The 22506-nt window shown below is 35.7% G+C and overlaps 1 protein-coding gene across 2 annotated transcripts; it reads left to right on the forward strand.

Annotated features, from left to right (window-relative positions):
- Positions 1-780: 780 nt before the first annotated feature.
- On the forward strand, positions 781-21978 carry LOC121327896 (spermatogenesis-associated protein 6-like). 2 transcript variants are annotated; one of them, XM_041272218.1, is made up of 13 exons: positions 781-2157; positions 3189-3326; positions 3604-3652; positions 3950-3991; positions 4511-4635; positions 5613-5705; positions 6749-7033; positions 13477-13585; positions 14930-14967; positions 15495-15679; positions 19185-19278; positions 20323-20416; positions 20962-21978. In XM_041272218.1, exons 1-12 carry the CDS (start codon positions 2110-2112, stop codon positions 20404-20406), a joined length of 1290 nt encoding a protein of 429 aa, XP_041128152.1. In that variant the 5' UTR covers positions 781-2109; the 3' UTR covers positions 20407-20416; positions 20962-21978. The 2 variants fall into 2 exon arrangements, with proteins under 2 accessions (XP_041128152.1, XP_041128160.1); XM_041272226.1 differs by lacking the exon at positions 6749-7033 and having other exon boundaries at positions 20962-21973.
- The last annotated feature ends 528 nt before the right edge of the window (positions 21979-22506 follow it).

Here is a 22506-nt window from a genome sequence, read left to right on the forward strand (position 1 = left end):
CGTGTCATCACCTAAGGTGGAGGAGGCGTGCTGCATGCCCAAGCACTTGACACACAGGAGGTGTTTGTCTTGTGGAGGAAGCCTTGTGGGGACCAATGCAGGGAGCGTCCAAGCACAGAGGTGCAGAGGCTCTGGAGTGCCAAGGGCGCCGCAGCACCAAGGCATGGAAGCTGTAAGGTGCCGATACACCAAGGGTACCAGGTGGACCGATGCAGGGAGCATCTAAGCACCGACGACACGGGGGCACAGGGGCACTGAAGGCAGAAGCACCAGGGGTGTATGCACCGAGGTCGCTGGGCCGGGTGTTTAGTCTGGACCGCGTGCAGTCACACAACCGAGGCAGCGTTGAATACCTATGCAAGCAAGATATTTCAGTTTTTTATTTTTCTTAAAAATATTTCCCAACATAAAACCAATGTCACCTTACAATAATTGATTCTGAGTTTCAGTGTTTAAAAATAAAATATCAAACAGAACAAAATTTCAATGTACCATTTCTAATTCAGTAATATGAGAGAATTGGTCAGGGGTCTGAATACTTTTGCAAGGCACTGTGTGTATGTATATATATGTGTGTGTGTGTGTGTGTGTGTGTGTGTGTGTGTGTGTGTGTGTGTGTGTGTGTGTGTGTGTGTGTGTGTGTGTGTGTGTGTGTGTGTGTGTGTGTGTGTGTGTGTGTGTGTGTGTGTGTGTGTGTGTGTGTGTGTGTGTGTGTGTGTGTGTGTGTGTGTGTGTGTGTGTGTGTGTGTGTGTGTGTGTTTGTCTATATATTAGGTTTTGTCTCAGATTCTAGATGATGCAAAACTTTTGGCCGTAGCAGTACTTTATGACCCTACTGCTGGAGTTTGCATTACATAAACATTTACTTCATTTGTAAAATCTCTGCCCTGGACAGTATGGGCTGTACTGCTCTGTGTTCTCCCACGCTTGCTTCTGTAGAGTCTAGCCTGGAGAAGAAGGTTTTGACTTGCTGCGGGGCACTCCGATCTTGTGGTAGGACCTGTCTCAAGGCTGTTGTCAGGGAAACGGTGGCCCAGTTGATTTTTAAGTACAGCTCCTAATAAAGTGCTTGAAGAAGCTCTTAAAACAATCCCCTGAGTTCAGACTTGTTGATGCTTTGAACATGAATGTTGTTTTCTTCTTAGAACTGGTACCAGGGTAAATGTTTTGTAAATGTATAATTATCTGACTCGAACCACTACATCTTAACCATGACTGCACAAAACAGGCAGGTTTCTTTTCACTGGCACTAAGGGGAGAGATACTGCAGAATGGAAATGGCCCACTGTGGACAGACCAAGAGTACATTATTTTTTAGAAATACATGTTTATTTATTTATTTATTGATGATTGACCTCACTGGTTTACCGTTAAATTTTGACACAAATCAACATATATTTTATTCTTTAGGAATGATTTTTTATCTTAAAAAAATTAATTAAATACAAAAAAACCCCAAGAAAAAATAATAAATAAACATTCAGCAACAAGGTTAACAGATATGGTTGTAGGAATGGAGTTTGATTGAATGTGTACCAGTATTGATACTTTTAAAAATAGTCAATTAAACACACATGTTTACATTAATTATATATACGGTACTAGTATTTAAAGAGGTCCCGTTGAGTCAGTGATTTTTTATTTATATATTTTTGGTCCATGATCCAGTGACGGTAGCCTACTCCCCCCTACTTCCTGTATAATGAATAATGCTAAAACGACTGTTGTGGCTAGAAAGTGGCTAGAAATTTTGATGGTATGCAGATGTGAATATGTGGATAATGTATTATGGTAATATATAGAAAAAATGTGGTTCATGTCTACTGTACTGTCTACAACTTTATTTTTCTGTTCTTATATTGGTTTACTTTCAACTAGCTCACACATCCACCGCACTTCAAAAATGTGCTTCACTGCAGCCCCCTGTCAGAAAGCAACAGAAGTGCATCGCTTGGGAATAATCGAGTCAAAGGGTTAGAACGTGCACTGCGAGTCTCTATGGAAACGTGAAGCTCCTCAAAACAGCGGACCCGTCGGCGGGTGCAGTTGTGTGTAAGTTTTCATACGCATTCACCTGCTTTAAACGTTAAAAATAACGTTGAATGAAACATGCCACAGAAAGCAGTGAAGGTAGTTGTTGAATTCCAGCTTCATGCGGTAAGAGACTCATTTTAAAACAAAATGCTTGCATTGTGTTTATAGTCAAAATTATTTATTTGTTTTAATGTGTTTTGTAATTAAATAAAATAATAATAATAATAATAATAATAATAATAATAATAATAATAATAATAATAATAATAATATGTTCGAGTAAGCTATTCTTGTTGTTTGCTAGCTTTAAAGTAAGGTTTTAATACTATTTAAAGTGTCAGACACGCTTTAAATGTACTGTAGTATGTTATTTTATATGAGGTTCATTTGGACGTTTAGCTAGTACAAACAAGGAAGTAGCAGACTTGCACAGGTCATAACACAACCTTTATCAAAATCTGTAGAGCTAAGTAAATTAAGCGCTACAAATTCTGCATAAAGGCAAAGCTGTATGCTTGCACAAACTGCAATTAACGACGATCGACCAAACCAGAAACCGTCAAGTTTTTACCACGGTCAGATTGTATTTTGGAATTTTCTTTTACTATACTAAGCACTCCTAGCACAGACAGGCTATATGGGTTCTGTACCTTACTTTACCATACTAATACAGTACTCTGTGGGCGCGTTCACGGGGATCACTGCGCAAATTCTGTGCAGAATCTGGTTTAGCCAACGATCTTCTGAGAATGACCTCCGTGAACACACCATGTGATTTGCCATGGTTGCCTGTGTTTAAAAGTTTTATCATGATTTTTGATGTCTTTCTAATATATTCATGGAAAATTCCACAAAATGCACGCGTTTTCTGTTCTTTAGCACTAATAGTAAAGCCTTTCAAGCAATGAGTTTATTTCTTTTTTTTTTATTTTTTATTTTTAATGGACTAAAGCTAGAATGAAACAATGGGCATTACAGGTAGGCCCTGCCCCTATTTACAGAACAACCCCCCCCCCCCTCCCCCCCTCAAATGGCTGGGCATGTTTACTTTGATGCACAAAATGGTATTCACTATTAAATCCTGGAAAATGCCCTTTCTTGTACATTAATATATTAATTTGGACAAAACACATTTCTTTCCATTCTGTTTTTAGGTGACTTGCCCAGGTGTGTTTTTGACAGACAAAGATGATGTCTACCTTAGTGTATGCATCATGGGACAGTACAGAAAGTCAGCATGTCGTTTGCCAGTATTCCCGCTGCTTTTTCATGAAAAGATGACATTTGAAAAGGTTGGTAATATTATTTGCTGTTATTTTACAGTGATTGACGCAACAACAAACCTTTTTTCTGAATGAATAATTGAAAATGTATTTAAGCAGAAAACGTTACTTGTCTTAATTTTGTATAAAAAATTAGACAGAAAAATGAATACATAAAATGTTTTCCAGAATGTTTTAATGGAATTAAAGCTATTTGATAACATTTCTTATTTTCTGAATAAGTGTTTTGTAATGTATGCTTGTCACATCTATCGGAGTATTTTGTTTGTTTTGTATTCATATTTAGGTTTTTAAGATGGCGATGGACCCTGCTGCTGTAGCTGAGCAGTTAGAATGTATGTATGACAATATATATATATATATATATATATATATATATATATATATATATATATATATATATATATATATATATATATATATATATCTTTATAAATTTAAAACCATTAGTACACCGTATCTATCTCAAGAATACTGTGCTGTATACTATTGTTACATACGAATGTATTGTTAACATTTGTTTGGAGAGTTGATGTACTGTTTTTTTGCAGTACCTGTAGATTTTACTCTACCTGTACTACTGTACTGTATCTCTTAATTATGTTTTCTTCTCTTTTTTTTTTTTTTAATAGATGAAACTGCAAAATTTGAGCTAATACAGTTATTTCCTCCAGGTATGTTTATCAAATAATTATTTATTTTTTTATATCATGGAATTAGCACACTATCTGATCTCTGATACGTTGGGCTAATGCAGACGCCATCTATACCTTAAGAACCATTTTCCTAAATGAGATGGAGCTATTGCACCTTTTTAATCTCAGTTTATTGGTACCTGATTGGCAGAGTAATGGAAGGTTAGGCCATATCTTGGGAGGCCCTTGCCATATATCCCTGGAAACTTTTTTTAAAAAAGCAGCATTTCTACTGAAAACTACAAAAATGTAAGTAATATATTGTACTATAGTTTGTAACTATGCCTTTTAAAATACCTCAGGATGTGATATACAACACGGCTTTACTTAACTCCCTAATGTTTATATTTCATCCATTTGAAAAATCTGCACAGAAGTTCCTAAGCCAGTAAAATATTAAGACTAAATTGTATGAAGGATTGGTCTCATGGTGTCAGCACTTTCTAAAGATCAAACAGCATCAATGTATTAAAAATTATATGATGTCCTTTACTTTAGTGGGGGAGACATTGGCATCTTATGAAGAAGAGGCAAGGAGCTTTCTTTTTCCAGAGCCTAAACTGTCCCCTACCTACCCTGGAGTTGACAGAGAAGTACTAATGAGACGGACACCAAATTTCCCAGTAAGAAAGTTCTGGAAACTATAAAAAATTTGAATTTTTAAATACATCAATGTGAGAGCCTTGCAGAGGGAATCCACAGTCACAGTTCTGCCAATTTGATTAAGCAGGAATTTATGTTAAGTCATTCTTTGTGGAAAAAATAAAACTAATACAGATTAACCCGTTTTTTATATCACCTCACTTAATATTACACCCCATTTATTATCACGATTTTTGAAAAATCACTCACCGTGATGCACCATAGGTTCTTTGAGAAATTACCTCTCTTACTATCATCTCACAAACCCGCTTACTGTCACGTTTTGTTCAGCCTGTCAAATGCTGCGTGGCCAGCTTTACTAAGTAACCACAGGATAGAATTAATTTCCAACGCAACTAACAACTAATAATCATCTCGGCTGATAAACTGACATTTTGTGCAGCCTGTCATATGCTGCGTGGGCGGTTTTAATGGGATACAGTTAAGTTACAAAACATCAGCGTCACCAAATTAACAGTCAGTCACAAAAAACAAAACAAAACAAGTACAACGCCTGATAGCTCTCATTAGTCGACAGTTCATGCCTTTTTTAGATAATCACACAAACTGTTTAGTTGCAGTTAATGATACAAAACGTATTTATCCTGTAGTAAACTGTTTAAATGTAAAGAACGACTAAATGTACAGTATTAAAACACTGCTCTTTAATTCACCGTTAGTTTGCTTAACTTTTTTTCTCGCAATCATAATGTGCTATAGGCAAACGTGAAACCTGGTTTGTATCATGACCTGCTTTATATCACACAGTATGCCTGCATAGCATTCATGATATAAAGCAGGTTCTGTAATGTGGACTGCCATAAGCCACCAGAGGTCACTAGACTGTTAAAAAAACAGGGACTTACACATCAGTCTCTATGTATTATCTGTACACTTTTAAGATAGTAGTGATCAAGAGCAATTTTAAATGATGCATGCTCACTTTTGTTTTTTCCAGGGAATTGCACCAAAACTAGAATTTTCAACCACAACTACAATTAAGGAATGCTCATTCAAAAGAGAGAAAGGAGTCTGTTCAAATAATAACCTGGTAAGTGGCCACTCTTTTGTCTGGTGGCTTATTGAGGACAGGTGAAAAAATAGAAATGTGTTCTGTTGAGATGACAAGATGTCTTGTGTTCTCAACATAACAGTTCGAAATGTTGAGATTCTGAAGATCTGAGATAATTTATGTTGTGATTTCTGTTGATTGTCCTTAATCAACCACTGCACCTTTGTTATTCTTTTGGTTTAAACAAATAATATTAATGTGTATACTTTATATAATGTACTTTCACTGGTCACATTTTAAAAACAAGAAAGTACAGCAGTGAATGCTAATTGGGTCCCATTGGAATCCAAATACAGTGCTTGGTCTCTTGACACTGTGATTGCTTTGTGCTGTTGTCCCAAGCACATCACCACAGGCTAGAATCTACTGTAGGTAATCTTTTTGACCATGAGCTGTGCACATGAATGATAGATGATAGCAGTGTTGAAGGTAAAGTATTTATCAAAACTATTTCTATTACACTATTTAAATCTAAAATAATAGATTGACCGTAAGTAAATCAGTTAATCGCAGTTATGGATTTATAAAAGTTCTTAAAACACTGTTCTGAAAATCTTACCCAGTGCATAGAAAATATGGCACAATTTGAAGTTAAAAAAATAAATAAATAAACAAAATAACCCCTCGCTTTGTAAACAAAGTTGTTTGTTATGATGCATAGACTAAAACGTAAACTATAAAGAAATGAGACACCATACACAAAATGTATGCAAGTATATGTGTATGTGTGTGTGTGTGTGTGTGTGTGTGTGTGTGTGTGTGTGTGTGTGTGTGTGTGTGTGTATATATATATATATATATATATATATATATATATATATATATATATATATGTGTGTGTGTGTGTGTGTGTGTGTGTGTGTGTGTGTGTGTATATATATATATATATATATATATATATATATATATATATATATATATATATATATATTATGGTTTTATTTTATCATGTGACACCTCACTTACCAAATAATGGTATTGCAGTGACCATATATTAATTATATTAATTTGAAATATACTAGGTAGTTCCAAGAAAATCAAACATTCGGAAGGCACAAAGGTCAGGATCATCCACACCATCCAGAAATAGAAGTACATCACCAGGGAAGAAACAGGTGTCCTGTTGTATTGAAAGGAATTCCAAAAAGCAGGCAAATGTGTCCAAGCCCAGGTCTTTATCGCTGTGCGCAAACAAGCGCATTGCAGAGGATTTTGAGCTGAACAGACTGGGACTGACTCAGCTCAACCTGGGTCCTCACAAGTTCAAGTCAGACAAGAACACCAGGTCACACTTTCAGGTTCCCAGTGTAAGTACAGCTCTAGTTCATAAAATAAAAACAGAATTTTGTGAATTATATAAAAAAAAAAAAAAACAGGTTGGAGTTGCTATATGCATATTTAGTAAGAAGCTCTGTGCTCCCCAAATAGAAACCTTTTTGTATGATCAAGGTGAGTCAAACACCACAAATGAGCAATACGAGTCCGATGGACTCACCGTTGTTAAGAACTAGCGTTCATAAATTTTATTTTGAAAAGTATCAACTACAATATTCAAGGACTACCAGGACATTTTATTTCTGTAACAAAAATTGCAATATGTTAAGGGACAACAAGTGTGTTAATCTTTAGAATACAAGAAGAAGTAAACAAATATTTAAATGAATTAAGTTTCAAAGTTGCCAATACATTATTCATAATGAAAACTATTACTATTAACTATTACTCTTTTAAAAAATCTGGAATTGAGACCATTGGACACACTTTGCTATTACTGACAATTATTTACTCTTGAATCAGTTGAAGCCAATGTATCACACTGGTGAGAATTTTCAAACCATAGTTGCAGACCCCATCAGCTCTTGAAAGAATAGGTTAACTAAAATATTTTAATAAATTCATAAACATTTGCCTCACAAAGGTAAATGTACTGGTACCTGTTTAGTTTTCAGAACAGATGTTTGCTGATATAGGTCCATTTGAAAGTTGTTTAGTTTTACGTGAAGCTCAAATTTATTTGGCTACACAGATGTTTCTCTAAATGCTGCTGATGTTTAAATCATCAAAAAAGGACAAACGTATACTGAAGATAATCACACGAATGACTAATAACCTTTGACTTCTCTAAATGATCTAAATAGTGGTGGTTTTAAGATGTTCCACTGTTGATGGGGTGTCTGATGGAGTAGAATGACTGAAAGGGAGCTCCTTGATATTAAACAGTAATATTGTGCAATCCTTCACAATTATTACAGAAATCTGTTCCAGGTGAGTCAATATATCAATCAGTAAAACTTTACAGCTTTAGATTTGCCTTTTATTTTTCAAGTTAAACAGCGTATCCATGCCGACAATGTACTAACACAGTCAGCAGTCCTGGGTGAGTGCAGTAGTGCTCGTGGTGGGTGATAAAAGTTTATTCGTGACAATAGTGCAGTGTTCAGTGTTTTGTGTTGGCCATTGGTGACACCTCCAGAACTTGTTAGCCTTCTACTAACAACAATAATAATAATTAGTGACAAAAACAAACAAACACCCACGATACGTTAATCACAGGTTCTCGCACAGGTCCTTCCGGGTTCTATTCGTAAACCAAAGCGAAGGAACAGATTGCATCTCTCTGTCCCCATTTATTCGGTCACAAATGACCCCTTGGTAAACGAGTGCAGCCACCCCTCCACTCTGCGACTGCCACATCGTTTCCCTTCCTGGTCGATGAGTTAATGCACTGGAGTTCAGCCCCCTTTCTGGCTGGCTGACTTCCCTTGAACCCTGGGAAAGTACTGTCGGGCCAACCTGCCCAAGGTACTTGGTTTTTGTTACTTATTTCTGTATCATCATGAAATACAACTTCTTGAACTAACTACAACCCCATTTGACATGAATATGTATTTTTCAGTATATAGCTATGGCCAAAAGAAAAAAAGAATCATTTTGGTCTTTTTGGTAATGATTGTATAACTTCACAGTCTAGAAAATAAGCACTTGGGTTAGAACTGAATCTCCTCTTTTGAGTTACATAAATGTTGCAAAACCCACAGAGACTTTAAATACAGTACTGTATACTGTTTGTAAAGTTAATTTTAAAAAAAGAAGATAGTGTAGTGGGATGCCTTTTGATGCACACGATTACAATTTTACAGGAAACATCAGTAACAATAATAGCCTTTCTGTACATCGTAGAAGTGCCAATTTACAGCTGACCTTTGAAGAGAGACCACTTCTTACAAGCGTCCACTTTTGCTTATTCCCTTGAGTGGCCGCTCTTGGCAGGTGTTACTGTATTTCATGTTAGATTTCAAAATGTCACATTTTTATCAGTTTTTCGTTAAGTATGTGGAAAACTGTAAAGTGGTATGTAATTCAATGTGTTAAGGTAACATATTCAGCAGGTTTAATTTGACTTTATGAAGCAAAATTAGTTTATTCTATAGGTTGATGCAAAACTTTTGGCCATAGCTGTAAATAGTAAACACTCACTGCGTGTTGGGTTGTGTAATGAAACATAATTTACTTTAAAATGACTTGAACTGCCTCTATTGGTAGATTGAATGTTATGCCAGTTATGTAAAGCTAAGTATTATTACTAACTTTCTGTGCATGGCAGTGATGAATATACTATAAGAATATGGCAGTGATGAATATACTATATAATGAAAATATATAAGATATAATATATATATATATATATATATATATATATATATATATTATATATATATATATATATATATATTATTTTATTTTTATTTTTTAAAAAAGGACGTCAGTACTCGCCAACATCAGAATCCTAGTCGTTAATACAGTCTTGCTTCTAACAGTTCGTCTCTTCAGTACACGTTAGTTCTCCACAAAAGTGAATAATGCTCCTGTTAAATTGGTACCTCCTACGAGTCACATCATCAGAGTAATCCAGAGGGAAGTCGCAGCTCAAATCTGCAGGTTGTCTTACTCTTCCGGGAGGATCATTTTCAAATATATCTCCCTCCCTTTGATGCACAGCCCACACAAGCACACCGAAGCCTGCCATTTTCTCCACTTAGTTCAATGAATAGGCTACATACAAATGTGATGTATATGTTTTTCCAAACAGTAAGTAGCCTATCTTGTTCAGACGAGTTAACAATGCAATTTACTGTGCATTACAAATAACAAAATACTACTTAAATGATTAAAATACATGGATAATTAAACATACATGTATTATTATTATTATTATTATTATTATTATTATTATTATTGACTTAAATACATGTTCCTAAACACAGAAATTAATCTAGGAAATTATACCATTAAGACACATCTCATTCTCATCTGGTCTGAGGCACGTGGTAATTATGATGCTGGTAAGGGTCAATTAATGGCACCATACAGCTCTGTGAATCAGCTGAATAATATGTTAATGAGAAAATTGGTCTCTAAGGGCAGGTTATTCTAAACACTATCTCTGGCACAATAAAGGAGGTGGTAAGCTTTATGCATATGGGCCATAGTGTTTAATCATGAGTTATTTGTTTGTTTTAAAGACTGTTTTGAATTAGATATTTATGAAACTTTTTATGCTTGTTTTTGGCTTTAAAAAAAAAAAAAAATCTAGTCAACTATTTTATACCAATGTATTAAATGTATCGGAAATATATCCTTGAATAACCTAGTTATCCTCATTTGTCATGTATCTGAGGTGCTATACCTGTGTGTAAAACTTAAATATGCCATAAAAAAAGATAAAGGCTGCACAAAAACTTTTATGTGCCCTTCTAGAATGTTCTGTAGTTGTAAAAAAAAAAAAAAAATTTCCATCCCAATTTGAAACAGAGCAGTAAAGTTTCATATCTTATCACTGAAATGTCATTACTCTAGTCAACATAAAAATGGTATGTAAGTAAAAAACAGTGTTTTTAGGCTTAGAAAGTGTTTGGTTGTACATATGGACAGTTACATGATCTTGTATGTAGTCACCAACATTCTTGTCATTCAGCTTCTTGCATAGACTTGCTGTTTTGCCTATTAATGTCAAGAAAATTACAAATGTTCAGTTTTTTTTGTATCTCTGAACTGTCTCTGTCTTTACACTCCTTCTATGTAAGAGATCAGGGGAGTGTATATTTTTAAATGATATGCAATTTGAAGTGCTGCATAGTATTAATGTGTGCAGGCAGTGCCTGCTGGAGTTTTATCAGGAACTTTAAACATGCATAAGTGCAAAAAATCCATCCTCATCTTTGCGCTAGGCCTTTACTCTTTGTTCATGATCATTACAAATAAGGCCACTTTTCTAACACTATTAAGTGCATTTCATAGTTTGCACTGTGATTTAGTAATTTTGAAACTGACACTAGAATCAAATATTTACTAAAAGTAGAACCGTTTTCCTTTAACCGTTTTAGGGGTAGTACTAAGATGGTACAGTCGCAGTGCAGACATATGGCAATTTGCATTTTCATTGCAACAATTCGCAAAGTATACATTTTCTCATATGTACTAAGAGAAAATATGTTGGTGAAAAGAGCCGTGTGACAAGATGGACATGTCTGGTGACGTCAGGCCAGATGCAGGAAGCAAAACATTCTAAAAATAAATAAACAATACTGTACAGGGCTCTTCACCCTGTTATAAGCAGCAATGTAGTAATTTAAATATTTGTTGCGTCTTGGCGAGATCTCTACAATTGCGAGAGTAAAATTTGTGGTCTTGGCGAGATCTCTACAATTGCGAGAGTAATGTGACATTGTTTAATAATTAGCGGGAGTTGAGTTGTGGTTTGGTGCAGCAGAGGGTGCCCGAAGGATAACGTCTATACATGCAAGGGTGCAAGAATCAAAATAACATTGTTTTTGTTGAACGTAAACACCATCTGTACAATGCATTCTGTTCCGTATTTATTTGACCTATTTTAATACTGTTATATATATATATATATATATATATATATATATATATATATATATATATATATATATATATATATATATATATATATATAAATGAAAGGCAGTTTAATCCCATCAGATTCTATAGTGGGGCCCCAACCTTCACCCCCTAAAAGCTTTTCATAATCATACAGTAGCCCCTTGTAAAACCAGACTTGTGGCACATGTGTGCAGTATATTGCTCCCAATGCGCTGGGAAAACCAGAAATGTCATAGAAATTATTTTCAAGGCTTGTAAGTGCACCCTGACTTTAGTGAAAATGAGGTACTCAAAAATGCATTGAGCACAACTGGCAACGCACGAGAAAAAGCCAATTGGTAAATGCCAACGACAATTGCGACTTGGGGACGAGAAATAGTTTAACTCTTTCAGTAGACCTCTCAAGGAAAAACGACTCCACTCGACAGCAGATCAAGACAGTTAACCATTACCAGTCTTGAGAATCTCCTTCCCTTGTATCTTTTTTATTTATTAAAAAATGCATTTTAATCGTGAAAACAGTTCACTTGTACACACATTTCTTGGGTGAAATATTCACTGTTCATATTTTGTAAATACTGTGAAACTGTTTTGAATGCTGATGCTCTGAATAGGCAAAATGGCTTAATTATTGGTTCAGATACACTATCATAGATCATACACATAACACGTACACCTAATGTGCATATTGCACATGACGTACTATACAGTGCTCTAAAGGTCTGCTGTTTAGGGAGTAGCACAATTTAACAGAGACTCTTCTGTCCTCAACCAGATCGGATTAAGAACTTAGAAGATTTACTAACTGTTCCTTAAGCTCTTGTTTTTTAAAAGACTGCATCATAACATCCTGCTGACTTCACTCTGCACCATGCTTATGGCCAAAAGTGACCTATTAACTTATAATCTAAAGTAATTTTATTGATATCTTGATTTCCTTTAGTCAGTAAAAAGACTATGGAAGCCTTCCCTCTATAGATTACAGACAGTAACTGCAACTCTTGGAAGATAATTGTAATTTATTACCACAAAACAGGGATAGAGGTTCATTATTTACTGTCTGCTCACTCACTGTATTGGTGGTGGAGGTCCCCCAGCCAACATGATGTACTGTGTGGGGCCCCAAATGTACCTCTTACTGTATTTATAGTCACCACCTTTTTGATAAATTAAATAGAAGCTCATGGTCTATATTTTAACCTCTGGGCAAATCACAGACAAATTGCCCCCTCCATAATTAATGTGCTGCAAAATGTACATGTTAAGTGGTAACTACTTGGTTTAGTAAGGCTTGAATGATATATCTGAAATAGGCATATTTAGTATAATGCATGTGTTTGGTCTCTGAACAGGGGTTGCGCTATCTTTAATGTATACTTTGGCCAGTGTGTACATGTAGGTAATAGTATTAAAGGGAGTCTGAGATAGCTTCTCATAGTGCATGATAGTAAGAGTGAGGGGAATGATGTCATTCTCCTTGTAAAGACCTTGTAATCAAAACAAAGCTATACCCTCATAATTTAGATCTATAGGTGCTGAAAAAAAAATAACTTGAAATGGTCACGTTGATAATATGTACGTAATGAATCTAAGATCAGTTTACCCTGTTCAATAGCTGTCAAGGAGTACTGGTAGTAGTAATTTATTTGTGGTTGCAGTGTGCTTTCTTAAAATGAAAAACCTTTAACTTGACACACTTCAGTGGGCACTAAAGGATTGTTCCTGAATATTTCTCTACATTTGTGTATTAACTGAACATTTTACTGGAACATGGCAATAAAAATAATTAACTTGGCATCAGATCTGCAGGAAATGTTCCATGTTACTTTTTTTCTTTTATCAGGTTGACAGCTCCAGGCCTATCAGTAAACATGACTCACCACCACAGCTATCTCCAGATTTACTTATATCAAGATCAAGAAGCACTTCACCCAAGTCACATCTTAGTGGTGGTAGGTTTGCTGACAATTATATCTTAGCCCATTACAGAGGTACATGTGCTGATTCGATCACTCACCTTTTAAAAACTGAGCCAGCTGATATTGATTCAAGCTATTTCTTACTCTAGCTGTTCTTTACTGCATATCTCCTTTGTTTCTACAACATGCCAACAAGGATGGCAGGACACAAAACCCCTTCTATTGATCGGTGTTTGCATTATATAGGGAGCCTTAATTGCAGTTCACAGGTGTCCTATTTGTTAAATGTCTAAGTATTGCAGTGCAACCTTTTGGGTTGTATATGGCTGCCTTTCTAATTTAATTAATAGTATTTGCTTATTGTTTTATTGTTTTTGACTTCTATTACAGTGATTTGCTTATTGGCTGCTTTCACTGCCAATAGTTCTCATCCTTCTTGTTTTCATTGACTTTGGCCTTGTTTGTTTTATTTTCTCTTTTATTTATTAATAATGCAGATATCTCATTTGTTTTTGCAAATTAAGGTAATCTGGAACTGCAGGGAATAGGCACAAATTGAAAATCACAAGTGTGTGTGTGAATTTTTTGAGTATTTTTTTTGTTTTTCTAAAACTGCAGATGTGTTTGTTATAATATAATGAAAGTTGTGCATGAAATAGCATATTCCATGTTGAGTACCCCCTGTGGTTCTTTTGATGTGAAGTATTTGGAAACTGTGTCTGGGGGGTAAATAAAACCGTCAAAGTGATGTTTAATACCTAAGTTGTTTACAATAGCGTTGCTAAACGTAATTAAAATGTCTTCTATTTTAGCAGCTGGAATTATATTCCCTGCCAGTTAGAATCATCTGAACACAGTAATTTTAAAGCATTTTCAAACAACTCTTAATAACATTCGTTCTGCTGTCTCCTGTGTACAACTCAATTGGTTATATTTTCAATTAGGAGACTGTGACTTGATTTGAGCTCTCTGGAGCGATTCATTCATTCTAGAGTACTAAAAATATATATATATATTTTTTTTTTAAATACTCGAATTTCACACACCTGTAGTAACTGTTACAAGAAACTGGAGTTCCATATTCTTCTGGCGATCAAATTGTTACCGTCTTTATCACACTTCAGTTTATGTGATATGTGTGTGTGTGTGTGTGTGTGTGTGTGTGTGTGTGTGTGTGTGTGTGTGTATATATATATATACACATAGACACACACACACACACACACACACACACATGCATATATATTTTGTTTAGGTAGCCTGCTATAAAGTCATGATCTGTTCGCCAGTGCTTTAAGTTGGGAGGTAGTGAGTTACTTATTGTAGGACTGGCAGGATAGTCATAAATCTTGTAATATTTTTGTCTTTTAATTTTAGATATCTCTTTTGGAAGTCCCAGACAAAAGAATGCTATGGTATGCTTTTTTTTTCACTTTTATGACATTTTATGTTTTACTTTTTTTATTATTAAATAAATAGTTTCAAGCTCAAAAAAGTCCAGGTATTAAATAAAGCATTAGTGTCTAATTGATCTCGTCAGACTTCTGTTACTCTTATTTTCAATTATCAGATATTCTTTAGTGGAGATTTTGTGTTATCTTTTCTGTCATAAGTTCCATAATAAACTAGCCTATTGTATTGTTTTGAGAACATTATCTTCAGTGGTTTGATCCATTATTGTCAAATCAACCAAGATCTCAGTATTTTTCCAATGTATAAAAAAAACACAATTTGTAAGTTAAACTTTATTTTTAAAACACACACACTGAAGCCAGTTGTATAATGTATTGCAAAACAATCAAGTGATACAATTAATTGCACCCAAGGGAAGGTCACTTAATGATAACTGCAAAAATGTAATTGAAACTTAACCTGGCCGATCTGGGTCACATACTGTACATGGCACATTTGATGCTTGTTAAATAATAACTATTGTTTGCAGGAGAGTAGTGATAGAGGCACCCAGGATACTGGTCATTTGGCATCTACTGATGCAGATGATCTAGTCAGTTACTCCCCAAATTCAAATTCAAGCTCAGCTCTGAGAAGCCACATGAAATCCCCCACCTCTGCCTCAATGCTGTTGAGTTCACCAAGCCTACTGAACCGGTCACCTCTAAGGCAAAGGTAGGTCAAGTTGGGAAGCTGTCTTTAGGATGGAATTCTGGTTTCCCCCTTGTTGATACTGTGATTACAATTTGATTGATGATGAGGAAGTTAGAGAGTTCATTTGCATTATGCACTTCACAGCTAGGCAGCCAGCTATTCAAACTGATGGGAAAAGTACTCTTTGTACCGTTCAAAAAAATAACATACAGACAGCCTTTTGCCTCATTTGGTTTTCTTTACATAAGAGACTGTGGCAAAGCGTAAGCCTTGCACATGGGGAAATATGTAGTTTGTTGTATGTTTTGTGTTAATTGTTAGCATATTGATTCAGTTAATTGTTTAGCTGCTGTGGTGCTCCGCTGGGGATGATTACCCGTCTGCGTGGCGCAGCAGCTGAAAGCAGTCAGCTGTTCCAGCAGACGGGTGGGCGTGTCTCAGCAGAGCGTCAGTATAAAAACATGGCGATTGCGGTGATCAGGGCTGCTGCAAGGCCTGCCGTTTTCACGGCACATTTTGATTTATAGTTTGTTGTGCTGTTTTTTATTTTGCACTTTTTGTACAGTTTGCTGTATTAGTCCTCTGTGAGTTACCATCTCTGGTAACATCACATGACCACCTTTATTTTACTTTCATTTTCTGTTTTTGTTAATAAATCCTGCGTGCCTGTGCCGGCGTTTTCAACAACACCATGTCTGTCTCTCTGTGCTTGAACAGTGGCGACCCACACGCGTGACACGAGTAAGACCTTGTCACAGAGACACATTAAAGTTAAGTGTGGCCTTCTTGAACAAAATTGTTTTCTAAGTGATTCTGTCACTTTCATGGAATAAGTTATTATAAAGATCTGTTTCTCAATGTCATGGAGATCAGTTGCTCCAGATTGATTGTGTTGTAGGAATAATTAATCCAAGTCTCCTTTGACTTTTAGCCTTGGCAATCTGAGCAAACTTCTTCTTTACACAATAAAGGAGAATAATATCCCATGTTAATGTTGTCCCCTACCACATGTGGAGTTATTAAAGAAATAAATTAAAAGTGCTATGGTTAGATATTGAATATTAATAGATATTACTAGATGCATCAGGTCTGAAATATAGTTGGACGCGACATTATTTATAACTAGTTAGTGCTGGGACGAACATGGATTTTCATGTTCGGTTATCCATTCAAAATTAAGGCAAGTATTGGAATAAAATTAAGTACAAAACAAAGGATGACACGCAGTAGTTTAAATGTAAAAAAAAAAAAAAAAAAAAAAAAAAAAAAAGTGTGTTTCAGGCAAAAAAGTGGACGTAGATACATTTTCATAAAGTAATGCCGCCATTACTGGGACTTACTTTTTCCTTTTTTTTAGCTGAACAAGTGAATACAGTCAAATTTTATCAAGGCAACACTCAGTATAAAATAAACTTGGAAAAGGGGATTTGAAGAATGAAAAGAAACTTACCGTTTTGGTTCTCATTTATTACATTCCATATAACAGAATGATTTCCATTACATGAGAGTAGATGTTAAAACTTCATGCTGTTTTGAATTCAGCTGTCACTAAGATAAGCACCAACTAAGACATAGCTTTACAGTAAACTAATGTATTTTTTTCCATTGGTCTGATGATGTTGATATCCTTCTGCGTGGTGTTGATGGCTGATGTGTAATGCTGGCTCCAGGTATCCGCTTATTTTGCCTCCCCAGCCCATCAGCACACACAACGGCTGCGATGCTGGCTCCCCAGCGTGTCAACATGACAACCGTTTGGATTGAGCTAAGTAGGGTACATCTCTGGGGTCTTCAAGTGGGCACCTCCCATCCTCAGTGTTTTGTCGACTAGCCCACGACACCTCAAGAGGGCTCGACAGTGATTCTGGCGTCCCAGCATCACCCCCATCCATCCCCCAGTCAACTCTGTACTTACCTGTACATCACAGTTGCTTTTTTTCTGTTGTGCTTGAGATCCCCAGCCAGAATCTTTCCGTCTCAACCACAGGCAGTTGCTGCTCCTTTCTGCTGCTTCAGATAAGTTCTTAACTGTGCAACACATCTCTTGGCCACTGAACCAGACGACTGAGAAACCTGGTTGTAGAGTGTGCCACAAATCCTCGACAACCCACCTCCACTGGGTAAACCCGGACTCTGCATCCTCGCTCTTCTGCTTCAGCAATTAGTTGAGCATACCGCAGTTTCTTCCTGTCATACACCTCATCCACAGCATCATTCCATGCCACTGTTAACTACCAGGTGAACAAAGGCGTGCTGATCCAGATCACAAGACTATCTGGTCGAAGTTTTGTGGTGGCAATCTCAGGTGGAAAAATAAGCCTTTGACCAACATCTGCCAGCATTTTCCAGTCTCTAGCAGCTTCCAGTTGGCTTGGTTTTAACACCTTTTCTTGGTGGTTGCTCTCCTGGAAGGAGGAATATTGTCTTTTTTATGTAATGCTTTGATGGAACTAGTGGCAACTTATTGGTCAGGTTACGCTAGTCTTCCTATGCTAAGGCCAAACATTGCAGCACCTGGTCATGGTGCCAAGAAAACCATCCTTGGCTAAGACCCACATTACATCCTGTCAAAATATGCCTTAATGTTGCAGGTGATGAACACAAAGGACATGAGGGATCCTCACCCACCCAGAGGTTTAGGTTCTGTGGTGATGGAAGAACATCATATGTTGATCTGATGAGGAAACTGATTCTGCTCTGTTCCATTGTCCATAAGTCTTGCCAGCCAATCTTGCGTTGTTCCACACTCCCATCTCAAACATTCTCCCTGCTTGGCCTGGGAAATGGCCTTTACACACCTCATCCTTTCCTCCTGCTTTTGCACCTAACATCACAGTGTTTTAAAAAAAAAAAACATTGATCACTATACATAACATTTCCCATTCAAGTTGGGCCAATGTTTTAAAGCATGACAAATTTCTGAGAGATGTACGTGCATCTTTATCTCCTGATTCTGACTCGCTTCCTAAATCAGAAGCAGCATCTGTGTTTTAAGGTACAAACCACTATGCGTATGCATCCTAATCTGGTCTGTTTCCTTCTTGCTGTCAAGAGCCGCTGTGCTGATACTATTTTATTTATCACACACATCAAACCGAGGTCTATTTCAATTGCCATTTTAGAAACCGTTGCGCAAATTCTGGGAAATTTGTTAACTGGTGCAAGGCAAAACGTGTTGCGATATGTATTTCTAAAGTCTATCAACTGTCATTTATGGCGGGCATGGACATGGATTTTTGGATTTGAATACATGTCAAGAAATCTTCGTTCAAATATTCTGTCAAATATTCAGCACTATAATTGGTTGTGAAATTCTACACATTACACAATGTTTTAATGTTTGTGCATATACATTTTTTCATTCATGCAGTTCTGTCAGTTATGGGCATATACATAATTAAAGTATCTTCCTTGCCCTTTTTGATTGTAGTAACATATTACAAACTTTATCCAAAAAATACCGACATTTTAAAACTTTCTAATTATTTGCAGCGTTTGAGTTAATAAATTATATTTTACTGTGCAGGTTCAAATCAGACTCTAACAATACCTGGGAATCAATCCATGACCGAGTTAGAAATCTTCTAACAACCCACAGTGCTAGACAGCGTCTTTCCTTTGTAAGTATCACTGAGAGGAGTTTGATGTAGGGATATGGAGTCAGACAGAATGCAATCTTCCCACAAAATGTGCTCACAAAATATGAACTCACATTTGAGTCTGCTATTCAGGTAGTAATGCAACAGTTGACATTAGGAAGAAAATGCCTTTTTGGCACAAAATATTATTTTGGGGATATTTTTTATCATGCTAATATAATATGTTTTTACAATGTGTAAGGGGGGGGGGGGGGGGGGGGGGGGGGGGAGTCTTTGCTTGGAGTGTTTCTTTTTTCAGTCTAAATACTTTCCAGACCCAATAAAGTAAAATGCCAATTATGTGTCCATAAGAGAGATGGGATCTAATCAGATAAGCTGTTAATTCAGTTATAAAGATGTGACATCAGTTATTATGCTTACATTTCACTAACCCTTGTGCTATGTATTGAGACATGTTCTACTTTATTGCCGATCTGTTATAAAAAGAGCTTTAGTTAACATTATTACCACAGGGTTTGACAAGGAGCACTGTTAGGCTAAACTGTACCATTGCATCTTTAGTAATCTTATGTTGCATTGCAGTACTTCAGTTAGGTTAGCTCTTGAACTTAGATACTTTTTTAGTACAATATTTTAAACTAGAGTATATGGTAGCTCTTTGGCTGGGTCCTAAATAAATTCTATCTAACATTTTGCTGTTTCATACATTGTTAGGTGACAATGTCAAAAAAGTTAAAGACTTTTGTTAAATAATGGAACAGAATGTATCCTACAATATGGTGCAGTAAAATGTTATTAAGTATAAGTTTAGTTATTGTGTTCAATTATTGTAAAGGGCAGCACATCTAAACACCACTGTCGTCTTAAATCATTGTATGAAAACCAACGTCTCTGACAGTGTGTGTCAGTCTCTTATAAGTAAGCATGTAATATTTAAACAGTGGGGTTATTTAGATCCTCCATTGTTTAGATCAGTTGAATAGATACTCTATTCTCAGTATTTTAAGTGTATTCTATGTTTCAAACCACTCAAGTTCATAGAATTAATATGCTCACATTTTCTAGGGGGCTACAGAATCTGAGGTAGCTGAAGTCCTTGAAAGGAGATCTATATCCCCTTCCAACTTCTCAATGGAAAAAAGATATTAAGGTTCATAAGGTAACTAATAACTTTGGTTATAACTTTGGGATGCGTCAGCAGGGTTACTGTTTTACCCTTTTTGCCTTGTGTACCATACAATCAATTTTTAACTGCTCAAGATTTTGTCATACAATTGCATGATATTTAGTGTTTATGTGCACATGAGCTAATGAATTAGGACGCCCCTGAAGCAAATGTGTTATTTTATTTTATTTAGCCAGAACGCCAACGTTAACACTTAACTTTCTTCATAAATGTTATGGCCTCACAGGACTTCAGTGTGGAATCAGTTTTCCTGATTTTGCATGTATACAGGCATGGCATATCGTAGAGAAATTTAATTTTGTTTTGTACAGCTTCTACTAGGAACTTAATGTCTTTGTGTATCATGTATTCAGTTGTTAGCAAAAAAATAACACTAACCCATGCATTAGTAACACTGCTGTTTCCATAAGTAGGTTATGACCTGACTAACATTTCTCCAACCTATTGTTCAAATTAAGCAGTAAGAAAAAGATTAACATAAGAGGTTAATAAATATGCAGTTTTTTCAAACCTTGCAGGAACTTGCTTGGAATGGAAGACCCCTTGGATAAAGAAATGTAATGCTACATTATCAACTATCAAGAAAGTGATGCAACTGTAGTCAAATTGCTGTTTAATAAAATACTGCATTGATTCTACAAAAAGCTAATCAAAAATATGAAAGTTTGTTGTTTAACTAGAGAGTGTGGAAAAGTATGAAGTATGTTGTGTTATTGCTTAAAAATTTTCAATTTTATATGATTTTGGTTTGGATGTGTTTATATTGACTAATACAAAAAAGTGAGTTTGCTTTATGTAGTACAGGATAAAATACTATTAAAAACACAAGAGCAGCATACACCATATGTTGTGGAAATGGAAACCGTGCCAGCTGTAACTTGACAGTAGGGTACATTGAAATAAAAATAAAACAAATTAAGAAATATATCAACAGTAACTCCTGCAAATAGAACAACTCTTGCAACATCATTGATTGGAACTGCTACCTCAATAACAGCTAAAAGGTCGGAATGAAAATGAATAATGATGTTTTGAATTTAAAATGTATTTGGAGCCAAATTAAGATTTGAATAGTGCTGAATTATCACACTTGCATACATTTCTCAACAGACACAGATTATCCTGCTTCTCAGTAGTATTGCATTGTGTTAATAATTACCTCTTGATATTATGAAAAAATATGTTGAAGTATTATAATTGTAATGTACCACAGTACTTAACAAATCGTACAGTGATTTAGTCTTGTTAAGAAAATACATTACATGCGTTGCAACCCTCTTTTTATATATTGCTATTTATGGGAAAATAGGGATTTAATCCCAAAAACCATTAGTGAGAGTAATTTTTGCAGTTACACTGATACCAAATACCCTTATAAAAGTTTACTGCAGTAAACTAACATGGAACTAAAATATTTGTATATTAGCTATAGGAATTGGAGTGACAGAGGGAAATAATTTTTATATTGTTTTCAAATGTTCGTTGTTACCATTTATAACTGTTTCTGTAATTGGTAAAATATATTTAAAAAACTGTGTGTGTGTGTGTGTGTGTATATATATAATTTTAGAAAAAAATACACTTGTTTTCCTTGTTCTCATTGTTAAAGAGGTCAAAATGGTAATAGAACAGGTCTATCTCATGTTAGGGTTAAAACAAGTAATTATATATCAATGAATCTTGATACTTCCTTCGTGATATTGTGATAACAGTGGTTGTGAATTGTTGTACAATACTAAGAGTACTACAAAGCTATAGTTGGTAGTCCACCAATGGTTACTGAATTGTCATTTCTTGCTAGCGTGAATACAACCCTCACCTTGCACTCTGGTTATTGTACAAGTCACTCGTTTTTCTAAAGGCCACGATACACTATGCAATTTCAGTGCAGTGAGATCGGATTGCAGCCCATGATCGTATGGTTATCACATCATTATTGCACCGTGCAATCAGGCTCGATAGGATTGCATCCTATCGCAAGCTAGAGTCCTGCATGGGTCCGATTTTATGTCACTCTCTCGCTTTTCGGGGGGGTAACAGTAAAAAAAATTAATTAATTAAAC

The sequence above is a fragment of the Polyodon spathula genome, chromosome 2, assembly GCF_017654505.1.
Source record: "Polyodon spathula isolate WHYD16114869_AA chromosome 2, ASM1765450v1, whole genome shotgun sequence".
Taxonomy (NCBI): Eukaryota; Metazoa; Chordata; class Actinopteri; order Acipenseriformes; family Polyodontidae; genus Polyodon; species Polyodon spathula.